This window comes from Bufo bufo, chromosome 4 (assembly GCF_905171765.1).
Source record: "Bufo bufo chromosome 4, aBufBuf1.1, whole genome shotgun sequence".
NCBI lineage: Eukaryota > Metazoa > Chordata > Amphibia > Anura > Bufonidae > Bufo > Bufo bufo.
The window spans coordinates 529,802,836-529,815,858 of record NC_053392.1 but is presented as its reverse complement, the minus strand read 5'-3'; the positions used below and the strand labels follow the sequence as shown (position 1 = coordinate 529,815,858).

The following is a 13,023-nucleotide window of genomic DNA, read 5'->3' as shown; positions in this document are numbered from 1 at the left end:
CTCTGAATCAGAGACTCAGCAGGACAGGAAGTCTGCACGCAGGAAACCATTCTTAATACCTTTACTCAATTCTACCGTGATCTATATAGAGCCGGCATAACCACGTCTGACTCGGCCACCCACCTAAGGGGGTACAACCCTCCCTACACTCACTACACTGCAAAGTGCCCAGTTAGACCAGCCAATTTCCTTGGAAAAAGTTAAACAGGCTATAGCAGATCTTAATATTGGGAAGTCTCCAGGACCAGAATGGCTCCCCAAAGAAGTATATGCTAAATATGCAGAGGTGTTGGCTCCACAATTGCTATCCACCCTTCACTCGGCTTTGGAGCTGGGACGTCTGCCGGACTCATCTATGGAAGCCACCATAATACTATTACTTAAACCCTATAAAGAACCCCTAGAATGCAGTTCCTATATGCCTATAGCTCTATTAAATGTGGACTACAAAATATTAACCAGAATCTTGGCCACTCTCCTTAATCAGGTGATTCTTTCTCTGATTCACCAGGATAAGACAGGCTTTATGCCTGGAAAGTCCTCTACGGAGAACATCAGAGGGGTGCAGGTGGTTACACAAGTGGGCTATTCCTTGAATACGGATTGGGCCCTAGCCTCGTTAGATGCCGCCAAGGTATTCGATTCCATCGAATGGGCTTATTTGATTGGCTGTTTGCGGGGGTTTGGCCCACAGTTCCTCAGATGGATTAGTATGCTATATAGTAGCCCGGTAAGTAGACTACTGATAAATGGGGAGCTATCAGGAAAATTTACCCTCCATAGAGGAACAAGACAGGGCTGCGCTTTGTTGCCGCTTCTGTTCGCTCTGGCGTTTGAGACACGGGCAATCAGGGTGAGGAGTAGCACGAACATAACGGGGGTGAGTCTGGGAGAAAGGGAGGCCCGAATAGGATTATACGCGGACGATATATAGAATGTGTCAGCAGATAAGAACCATTTGGCCCATCTAGGCTGCCCAATATATGGAATACTATGAATAGCCCTTGGCCCTATCTTATATGAAAGATGGCCTTATGCCTATCCCATGCATGCTTAAACTCCTTCACTGTATTTGCAGCTACCACTTCTGCAGGAAGGCTATTCCATGCATCCACTACTCTCTCCGTAAAGTAATACTTCCTGATATTACTTTTAAACCTTTACCCCTCTAATTTAAAACTATGTCCTCTTGTAGCAGTTTTTCTTCTTTTAAATATTCTCTCCTCTTTTACCTTGTTGATTCCCTTTATGTGTTTAAAAGTTTCTATCATATCCCCTCTGTCTCGTCTTTCTTCCAAGCTAAACATGTTAAGGTCCTTTAATCTTTCCTGGTAAGTTTTATCCTGCAATCCAGTTTAGTAGCTCTTCTCTGAACTCTCTCAAGTATCAATATCCTTCTGGAGATATGGTCTCCAGTACTACGCACAATACTCCAAATGAGGTCTCACTAGTGCTCTGTAGAGCGGCATGAGCACCTCCCTCTTTCTACTAGTAATGCCTCTCCCTATACACCCAAGCATTCTGCTAGCATTTCCTGCTGCTCTGACATTGTCTGCCTACCTTTTTAAGTCTTCCAAAATAATGACCCCTAAATCCCTTTCCTCAGATACTGAGGTTAGGACTGTATCACTGATTTTATATTCTGCTTTTGGGTTTTTACGCCCCTGGTTTTATATCTGTCCTCGCCTGACACATCCCTCCGCAACGCGATGGATGATTTTGGAGAGTTTGAAGGCCTAAGAATAAACTAGGAGAAATCGGTATACATGCCACTGGGTAGGGCAGATTGGACGGGTCCCTCCCAGGTAGAAAGGCTACAAGTGGTACACATTTTAAATATCTGGGAATAAATATTACTAAAAGACACACCCAGGCCATGTCACTTAATATCTCCCCTCTTACAAACCATATAAGGAACAAGTTTCAAAGTTGAAAGACTCTCTGCCTATTTTGGTGGCAGGGCGCATTAACCTCATCAAAATGATTATACTTCCGAAGGCCCATTATGCCTTTCAACACTCGGAGGTGCATGTACCCAAATCAGTATTTAAAGAAATAGACTCCTTAGCTAGGGTTTGTATTTGGGGCAGATCCCATGCCAAACTTAGCCTAGACACCCTAAAGCGGCCTGAAACAGAGGGAGGCATGGCGCTACCGGACAATTATGTATACTATTTAGCAGGTCAACTGAGACTCCTTAAATCCTGGTATGCGAATGAGAAGCTTCCCACTTTGGAATACTTTTTAAAGAGGCATCTGGGATGCTACACATTATGTCCAGTTCTGGAGATGCCCCCCAAGTTCCAGAAACCATTACTTCCATTGCACAAATTGGCTCAAACGGCATGGAAGGAGGCAAAATCAATATCACAATTTACAAAGATTGTCTCTGACATTCCTCTATGGGCCAACCAATCATTACCGCAGGTGCAGGTGGTCATGGGGGTGGATGGGTGTCAGCACTCTGGGAGACTTATATGATCAAGGGGTGCTGATGTCCTTCAAAGTACTTACTCAGGAATACAATATACCCCACACGCATTTCTTCTCATACTTACAACTTAGATCAGCCATACAGAGTACACTCCCAACCGGCAACTTTACGATCTCTAAGTTTCCTCTCATAGGAGTTGTAAAAACTCAAGGACTTGTGTCAGTAATTTACTCACATTTAGTACATTCAAAGGTCCGTGCCAATCCCCTTAATGTAATAGACAAATGGAAAAGATTGATACCCACACTTACAGAAGAATCAGTTACAGATTTATTAGAATTACATTTACAAGTATCACCAGCAATCAATAAAATAATTGAAATTATATATTCTACATCGGACATATCTTACAACGACCAGATTATATAGAATATGAAGGGCATCATCCACAGCATGTCCATGGTGTGGGGACCTGGAGGCGGACTTTTGGCACATGATCTGGAGATGCAGCCCAGTTGATAGATTCTGGAAGGGGGTGACGACTTTCTTATCTGATCTGCTGCCGATGCTAGTGGCCTTTACTCCTGAGGTTTGCCTGTTGGGAATTCTGGGTGAAGATAGCTGGGATCATTATAGTTAGGGTTGTCCCGATACCACTTTTTTAGGACCGAGTACAAGTACCGATACTTTTTTTCAAGTAGTCACCGATACCGAATACCGATACTTTTTTTAAATGTCATGTGACCGTTTTGGGGGATCTGTGGATGACGCACTGTCGTGGGGGATCTGTGGATGGCACTGTTATGGGGGACCTGTGGATGGCACTGTTATGGGGGATCTGTGGATGGCACTGTTATGGGGGATCTGTGGATGGCACTGTTATGGGGATCTGTGGATGGTACTGCTAGGGGGTGGGATATCTGTGGATGGCATTGTTATGGGGTGGGGGGATCTGAGGATGGCATTGTTATTTGGTGGGGGATCTGTGGATGGTGCTGTTATAGGGGATCTGTGGATGGAACTGTTATGGGGAGGATCTGTGGATGACACTGCTATATGTCATCCACAGATCCCCCTCATAACAGTGTCCCCCAATACACCGGGCCCCGCCGCTCACCGAAGTATTTATAAACGTGAATCCTTATCCTGTTATTAAGTTGAACTAACGCTGCCCTCTCCCATGTTCCCCTGTATCCCCCTGTATCCCCACAGCACTTACTTAAGCTTCCATAACAGGCAGAGCGGACGGCACCAGTAACGTCACTCACTGACGTCGCGCGTCTGCTCCGCCTGCTTCATTCATAAAGTGGGCGGAGCAGGCGCTCTACGTCAGTGAGTGACGTTACTGCTGCCGTCTGCTCTGCCTGCTATTGAAGCTTACAGGGGGATACAGGGGAACATGGGAACATGGGAGAGCGCAGCGTTAGTTCAACTTAATAACAGGATAAGGATTCACGTTTATAAATACTTTGGTGAGCGGCGGGGCCCGGTGTAAGAGTACAGTGACTGCACCGGGCCCCGCCGCTAGTTACGGACTCCAGCCCCTCCTCTCTCCCGATGGAAAAAAAAAAAGTATTCTATTTATGTATCGGGGCGGGGTATCGGCGGCTGAGTACCGCCGAGAAAACTCGGAATCGGTCCCGATACCGATACTAGTATCGGTATCGGGACAACCCTAATTATAGTACAACATTCTTAAAGGGAACCTGTCATCACCTTTTATGCTGCCCATACTAACGGCAGAATAAAGTACAGACAGGTGAGTTGACTTCAGCGGTCTGCCATTTATAAGTTATAAGTAAGTGGTTGCCGAGAACCAACATCACAATCATTGCAGACTGGGCCTGGAAAAGAGTCACGTCCACCTGAGAAGAGTCCTGGTCATTCATGACTTCCTGCTCTCCCTGCCCACCTGCGGATGACTGGCAGTCTAATACCTAGTTTTCTCCCTTTCTCTCTAGGGTAGAACTGCCAATCATCAGCAGATGGCCGGGGAGAGCAGGAGATTATAAATAACCAGGACTCTTCTCAAGGCCTGGGCTGTAATGATTATGATGCTGGTTCTCGGCAACTACTTACTATTGGATCACGAGTGACACAGCGCTGAAATCCGCATTTCTGTCACTACTTTATGCTGCCCTCAGTGCAGTCAGTATAAAGTTGCTGACGGGTTTCCTTTAAGGGAATCACTCTTTATGACACGTAAATGTGTCTCGGTGAGATGATACAACCCCAATACACCAAGCTTATCCATGTGGAAAACACAAACAAATCTGATGTTACTGTATATGGTACCAGTGTACAAACATCGCAATAAACCTAAAAAATTTGAAAAGGTCTGGGGAGTGTGGTGCGATTCACCTCATACTCTATACTCAGTCCTGAGATTAAGGCAGGCTTTATTTACTGCCCGAGGAACCACGCCTCAACCGGTGTAGTGGGGATACCTAAGAAAAGCCCAACACAAGCCGGGACAAAGGGAATTAGTCAGCAATGAAGTGCGTAAATATTATTTGTAATCTTCAGTAATTACCTGTTATATAGATTGTTTGAAATTCTTGATGACAATGGGAAATCATTCATTATTGGTATTTTGAATTGTATCAGGAGTGTATGTATGTAATGGATGCTCATTTACATATGTTAATGAGAGTTTAAAAATAATTAAGTGAAGCAACTTTTCAAACTATCGTAATTAAGGATTTCCTACCTGTTACAATATGCAGTGTGGTCCTGCAGTTGGTCTTCTGCTTCTTGCTAACCTACCAAATGTATGTTATCAAGTGGTGAACAGATTGTCTGGAATATGATTGCAAGATCAAACTATTCCAAGGTTTATTTGTAGTCTGTTACCATGGAGACTCATGAGTCTTTATAGGAGCTGTGGACATGAAATAGGAGATTTTTAATGAAGACCATTTGCAAATAGCTTTTTATTTTTTATTTAGACAAATAGAAAAATGGCTGTTAAGGTGAACATACCCGTTTAACAGGGTTTTTTATTATTACAACTGATGGTATAGCTCAAGGATATTTAATCGCCTGATTATCGTGGGGATTTGACTGCCAGAACCATCACCCATCCTTATTTCGAAGCAGATTCTGCCATGACGTTTCAGAGCCTGTACTCTAACCATTTTTAACTTTATTGCATATCCTAGCTCTATATCTTAACATTATGTGATGAGAATACCCCTTAAACTTTCTATATCTATGACTGCCCTCACTATGCTCCTGTGAACACCCTCAGGGGTCTGTTTATTATAAGGGTGCTTTCCCGTACTGTCCAGGTTTAGAACGCTGACCCATTAATTTCACATTGGTGATTTTCCACACGGACCGGGCAGAGAAAAATGTAGCATGTTTTTGTTTTTTTTGTTTCTTGGTCCAGGTTTCTTGCATCCAAAAGAATAGGTCTGCAGGAAAACTGGATTGGACATGGATTTAGACTGGAACCACTCATGACGTTTTTGAGCCAAAGCCAGGATTGGATACTAAATAAACTGCACTAAGGCCTCTTGCACACGACCATATGCCCTCCGAGACATGCTGTCCGTGAGCGGGCCATATGCCCCGGAGCGACATTGATCGTGCACACGGGAGCAAGTGATGCTGTGCACGTCTTACCTCCTGCGCGGCTACTGTCCTGCACTCATATGATCTTATGAGTGCGGGACAATAGCCCGCAGGCGGCCTGACGTCCACAGCATCATTGTAATCTATGATGCTGTGTGCTCCCGTGCGCACGATCAATGTCGCTCCTGGACATACGGACTGCATGTCTTGGTGGGCATACGGTCGTGTGCAAGAGGCCTAAGGCTGCATGTGTGGTTCCAGCCTTACTGCGGTTCGGCCATGGATCTGGGTAGCAGTGGATTGCACTGGTTGGCTGTGACTTTTATCCACTCGTACCCTGATCTAAGATGGTCTTGCCATCAAGTTCATTTATTTCTGCTGGTCTCTTTCATTGCACCAAATGTTTTAGTTCTTCAAGTCTTTCCAAATTTATGTTGCTTTACATAATTTCGACTGAAATTTGTTGTTATACTGGGAAATGAACTGGATGGATTGACACGTGCTAGTAATGTCCTGCAATAAGGTTTTTAAGTTGAAACATGTGTTTGTTTTTTTTATTTATTTTTATGTATTTCATCTATGGAAACCAATGCAATTTGCTTTCAAATACATTTGAAGTGGCGCACTTCTGACACATGTACAGTGGATATAAAAAGTCTACACACCCCTGTTAAAAATGTCAGGTTTCTGTGCTGTAAAAAAATGAGACAAAGATAATTCATTTCAGAACTTTTTCAACCTTTTAATGTGACCTAAAAACTGTACCACTCAATTGAAAAACAAACTGAAATCTTTTAGGTGGAGGGAGGAAAACAAAAAAAAAAAAAATAAAATAATGTGGTTGCATAAGTGTGCACACCCTCTTATAACTAGGGATGTAGCTGTGTTCAGAATTAAGCAATCACATTCAAAATCATGTTAAATAGCAGTCAGCATACACCTGCCATCATTTAAAGTGCCTCTGATTAACCCCAAATAAAGTTCAGCTGCTCTAAGAAAATTTCAGGAAAGACCAACTAGTCACATCCCACAGAAAAAGCCATGGCCCACAGAGAGCTTTCAAAGCTTTAGAGGGATCTCATTGTTAAAAGGTATCAGTCAGGAGAAGGGGACAAAATAATTTCCAAGGCATTAGATATACCATGGAACACAGTGAAGTGGAGAAAATATGGCACAACAGTGACATTACCAAGAACTGGACGTCCCTCCAAAATTGATGAAAAGACGAGAAGAAAACTGGTCTGGGAAGCTACCAAGAGGCCTACAGCAACATTACAGGAGCTTCAGTAATATCTTTCAAGTACTGGCTGTGTGGTACATGTGACAACAATCTCCCGTATTCTTCATATGTCTGGGCTATGGGGTAGAATGACAAGACGAAGGCCTTTTCTTAAGAAGAAAAACATCCCAGCCAGGCTACATTTTGCAAAAACACATCTGAGGTCTCCCAAAAGCTTGTGTGAAAAGGTGTTATGGTCTGATGAAACCAAGGTTGAACTTTTTGCCATAATTCCAAAATAAATGTTTGGCGCAAAAACAACACTGCACATCACCAAAAGAACACCATACCCACAGTGAAGCATGGTGGTGGCAGCATCATGCCAAGGGGCTGTTTTTCTTCAGCTGGAACTGGGGCCTTAGTTAAGTTAGAGGGAATTATGAACAGTTCCTAATACCAGTCAATATTGGCACAAGACCTTCAGGCTTCTGCTAGAAAGCTGAACATGAAGAGGAACTTCATCTTTCAGCATGACAACGACCCAAAGCATACATCCAAATCAACAAAGGAATGGCTTCACCAGAAGAAGATTAAAGTTTTGGAATGGCCCAGCCAGAGCCCAGACCTGAATCCGATTGAAAATCTGTGGGGTGATCTGAAGAGGGCTGTGCACAGGAGATGCCCTCGCAATCTGACAGATTTGGAGTGTTTTTGCAAAGAAGAGTGGGCAAATCTTGCCAAGTCAAAATGTGCCATGATAGACTCATACCCAAAAAGACTGAGTGCTGTAATAAAAGCAAAAGGTGCTTCAACAAAGTATTAGTTTTAGGGTGTGCACACTTATGCAACCATATTATTTTATTTTTATAAATTTTCCTCCCTCCACCTAAAAGATTTCAGTTTGTTTTTCAATTGAGTGGTACAGTTTATAGGTCACATTAAAGGTGGAAAAAAATTCTGAAATTATTTCTGTCTCATCACAGAAACCTGACATTTTAACAGGGGTGTGTAGATTTTTATATCCACTGTAGATACACACTAACCTTTCTTGACATTTGTTGTCACCTTTTAGCTTGGCTTACCTGGTTAAATAAGCACGTGAAGGCATTTTATTTGTGTGTGTGGGTCTGACTCGCGGCACTCCTGCCCATCTGTTTTAAGGGGCTGATGTGCTCGAATAAGTGCTGTGACCTCCAGTTTCTGTACAGTGTTTAGTGCCTGTGCTTGCAATTGCAGCGCAGTCCCATTACCTTGACTGGGACTAAGCTGCACAAGGGCCATGTGACCAATGGACATGACATCACAGCCCAAGAGAGGTTACAGCGCTCACCCGAGCCCCCCAATCAGCATTTGTTCGGTGGGGGTGTTGACAGTTGGTCTCCCCGTGATGGTCCATCCTGAGGATTTGTCGTCAGTATTTAGGTCCCAGGTGAGATACGTCCACTATACAGCCCCATGAACTGAAGTTTGTATGGTGATGGTTCTTAAAACAAGCTATCGGCAATTTCCATGTTACAAAAAATGTATAATGTGCAGTATTTTTTATTTTTTTTATACATAATGCGTCTGTACGGACAAGTGCAACAAGCTGCTTTTATTCTATACGGCTAGAAAAAGGCATACTGGTGTATATCAGCCCAGTGGAGCCTAAAGATGGCCATACACATTCAATAGCGGTGGGCTGAGCAATCATTCGGTCAACATCTATCTTCCCCATACACATGCATGTTTGACTCAGCCAAACAAGCTGTCTCAGGGGAAAATGCTGCTGCCATACACTTCTGGCCATGGCTTATATCCCTGGAGAACAAAAGGATTGGGCAAAAATATTAAAGGGGAGGTTTTTTGTTTTGTTTTTTTTGTATTTTGTATTTTTTATGATGACCTATGCTCTAGATCAGGGCTGGCCAACCTGCAGCTCTCCAGCTGTTGCAAAACTTAAATTCCCACCATGCCCTGCTGTAGACTGAAAGCTGTAAGCAGTCTAGCCATGCTGGGAGTTGTAGTTTTACAACAGCTGGAGAGTCACAGGTTGGCCATTCCTGCTCTAGATAGATCAATAGAAGGGATCCACAGCACTCTTCAGTTCCAAAAATCTTGTGGTTTATTTAGAAGGCAACAAACCAGGCTTGATGAAGAGTTCACATCGAAACGTCGCTATGTTTATTGCCTTCTAAATAAACCAAGATTTTTTGAATTGACGAGTGCTGTGGACACCTATTGACCAGGACCCCAAGAGCCTGGGTCCTCATCCGCGTGCACCACTTGTTATGTAAACATCTGATCAGTGGGGGTCCGACACCCGGAACCCCCTCCTATCACCTGTTCGAGAAGGCAGCGGCCCTCCTGTGAGCCCCAGTGCCTTCTCAAACAGCTGATGGACGGGGGTCCTAGGTGTCTGTCCCCCTCCGATTAGATACTGATGACCTAATTGCCATCCGTGCTCCTTTCCAGTTAGCGAATCCAACTATGGCACTGGCACAGACACATCAGTGCAGCTTCTAATACTCCTGTTCATGGGGCTGTATAATGGCTTTATGGTCCTTCAGTCCTTCCCATTATAAATACGTGCCATTCTATACAAAGCGTGCTTGGCAGTGTTTGCACTTTGTATTAGGGTGAGGCCACATATACTGTAGCTGTTTTGCTGAGCATAAATGCAGCGAAACCACAAAGTGTCACTTCATTCTTAGGAAGGGATTTGACCACTGCTCAAGGTAAGCCAAGCTAAAGTAACCTCAACCTGTGCAAAGTCACATCATATTCCATATCAAATAAGGATAATAATCGGTGACCATGCAACTGATGTCTTTTGTATGCTTACTGTAAATTCTATATTTGGGTTGTTTGTTGCAACTGCTAACTTTCATCTACTTTGCCAGATGGCGTTGAAACTGTGGATTCCGGATGGCTGACATGTCAGACTGAGCTTAGATTACGTCTACATTATTCTGAAAAACAGCCTGTTTCTATATCCAAGAAAAAATTTAAAAAGTCTAGGTTTAGGTATGGTGATAAATCGGTCTTGCGTTTTTTTGTTTTTACGAAAGCAAAGATTGCTTGCCTCCTTATTTAATGCTGTTGGTACAGAAAGTTGTGAGACCAAACTGGTCCTGGGTTCTAACAGAACTTCTGATTTAACAGGAGCTACAGTGCTGTGAAAAAGTATATGCGCCTCATTTCTTCTTTTTTTCTGATTTGTCACATTTACGGTAAATGTTTCAGATCAACTAATTTCAAGATAAAAACAATGAGTAAAGGCAAAATGCAGTTTTTACATGATCCTTCCATATATTGAAGATTAACATTTATTCAAAACCTATGTCACCCACGTAGTTGCCCCTAAACCTCAAAACTGATTTTGTCACCCTTGGGAGTAACGACTGCAACGAAACATGTGAGATAGCTTGCATTGAGTCTTTGGTATCTCACCTTTGCAGAATTGTTGTAATTTGGCTGCACTGAAGGGTTTTAAAGCATAAACTGACCACTTAAAGGGCATCTGTCGGCAAATTTGTACCTATGACACTGACCTGTTAGGCTACTTTCACACTCGCATTTGGTGCGGATCCATCATGGATCTGCACAGATGGATCCATTCAGATAATACAAGCGTCTGCATCCATTCAGAACGGATCCGTTTGTATTCTCTTTACCATAGCCAAGACGGCTCCGTCTTGAACACCATTGAAAGTCAATGGAGGACGGATCCGTTTTCTATTGTGTCATAGAAACCGGATCCATCCCCACTGACTTACATTGTGTGTCAGAACTTTCCGTTTGGCTCAGTTTCAGACGAAATGGAGACTGATCGGAGGCAAACTGATGCATTCTGAGCAGATCCTTTTCCATTCAGAATGCATTAGGGTAAAACTGATCCGTTTTGGACCGCTTGTGAGAGCCCTGAATGGATCTCACAAACTGAAAGCCAAAACGCCAGCGTGAAAGTAGCCTTACATGTGTGCTTGGCAGCTAAAGAGACATCGGTGTTGGTCCCATGTACATACGTGCCCGCATAGCTGAGAAAAATAATGTTTTAATATATGCAAATGAGCCTCTAGGAGCAAGGGGGCGTTGTCATTGCATTGCCATTACACCTAGAGGCTTGGCTCTTTCAGCAACTGCCGCACCCTCAGCTCTTTGACAGGACCAGGCAGTGAAACCATAATCCCACTTGTCAATCAAAGTGCAGAGAGAGCTGAGCCTTTAGGAGTAATGACGTTGCCTCTGTTGCTCCTAGAGAAAAATGGTTTAATATATGTAAATGAGCCTCTAGAAGCAATAAAGGCGTTGCCGTTACACCTAGAGGCTCTGAACGCTCTGCAACTGCTGTGCCCTCTGCACTTTGACAGGGCCAGGTGTTATGACGTTTACACTGCCTGGCCTTGTTAATCAAAGTGGAGAGAGCAGAGTCACTAGGTGTAATGGTAACGCCCCCATTGCTCCTAGGTTCTAATTTGCGAATATCTTAGCACATATGAACATGGGACCAACACAGATGCCTTCAGCTGCCAAGCGCACATTGAACAGGTCAGCCAGTTTCATAGGTACAAATCTGCTGACAGATGCCCTTTTTAAAGGGGTTGGCTACTACTGACAAATGTGTAGGTCAGATAACTATATAACACTTACTAATATAGCCTTTTGTAGCAATTCTGTGTCTTTTTTTTTTTTTTCTCTTTATTTCATAGGCCATGTTTGCGAAGTCTTTTGTGCTGTCCACAGGGAGGTCCTGTCTATAAAATGGCTGCTGATGGAGGGTCATGTGACCAGGCAAATCCGTTTCCTGTATTCAGATGCATTGCACCTGCACTATAGTCCATACAGTGCAAGTACAGATGGCAGGTGCAGAGTACTTGAATGGGGAGGTTTTCCTGGTCACATGACTCTATATCAGCAGCCATTTTATGCACATGATCTCCATGTGAACAGCACAAAGGGGCATATCTTATGAAATATAGAAAATGGTGCAGAGTTTTAACGAAGGTTATATTAGTATGTGCCATATAGTAATCATACAAACTCGTTGGTCAACACTAACCAGAAAGTGGCCAACCCCTTTAAGGTCTTGTCACAGCCTATCAATGGGAGGACCCTTACTCAGCAACACAAAAACCTGACTTTTTTTTATTTATTTTTCCCAGAGTGTTAATAGCCTTGTAACCCTTTGCACACTGAAATATTTACTGGCCTCAGGCTAAGTTTTGACTAGCTCAAGCAACCCCTTTAAAAATAGTTTGATCTTAAACATTCAAGTGTCAGAAATATGCAAAAATAGAAGAACTTGGGATGGAGACAAATACTTTTTCACAGCACTGATTACTTGAGAGTTCATATAATCAGATCGCAGGTTGTAAGACTTTGGCCACAATACAGATGTAGCTGAGCTGATTTTGTCATTTAACACAATGGGGTAGTTTTATCAAAACTGGTGAAAGGAAAACTGTTTAAGGCCAAGTTCACACTTCAGTTATTTCCATCAGTTATTGTGAGACAAAACCAGTAGTGAGTGCATAAACAGAGATCAGGTATAATGGTACGATCTGCGCGTATTCTGTGTTTTTGACTCGTACCTGGTTTTGGCTCACAATATGGGCTCATGCACACAAACTTATTTTCTTTCCGTGTCCATTCCGGGTTTTTTTTGCGGACCGCATACGGAACTATTCATTTCAATGTGTCCGCAAAAAAACGGAAGGTACTCCGTGTGCATTCCGTTTCAGTATTTCCGTTCCGCAAAGAAAATAGAACATGTCCTATTATTGTCCACATTACAGACACGAATAGTACTGTT

The 13,023-nt window shown here is 43.2% G+C and overlaps 1 protein-coding gene and 1 long non-coding RNA gene across 4 annotated transcripts in view; one reads left to right on the top strand and one right to left on the bottom strand.

The window, feature by feature from the left end:
- GPCPD1 (glycerophosphocholine phosphodiesterase 1) overlaps nucleotides 1-13,023 on the top strand; it is a 77,982-nt gene that overhangs the window by 34,068 nt on the left and 30,891 nt on the right. For all 3 annotated transcript variants that reach the window (XM_040429766.1, XM_040429767.1, XM_040429768.1), the window contains one exon: nucleotides 10,112-10,235. In XM_040429766.1, the coding sequence (XP_040285700.1) occupies nucleotides 10,112-10,235 (124 nt within the window). The remainder of the gene's footprint in view (nucleotides 1-10,111; nucleotides 10,236-13,023) is intronic.
- Nucleotides 2,252-4,351, bottom strand: LOC120998890. Its single transcript, XR_005778500.1, has 3 exons — nucleotides 4,123-4,351; nucleotides 2,329-2,335; nucleotides 2,252-2,264 (listed from the first exon to the last, which is right to left on the bottom strand). It is a non-coding gene; the product is annotated as an uncharacterized LOC120998890 (long non-coding RNA).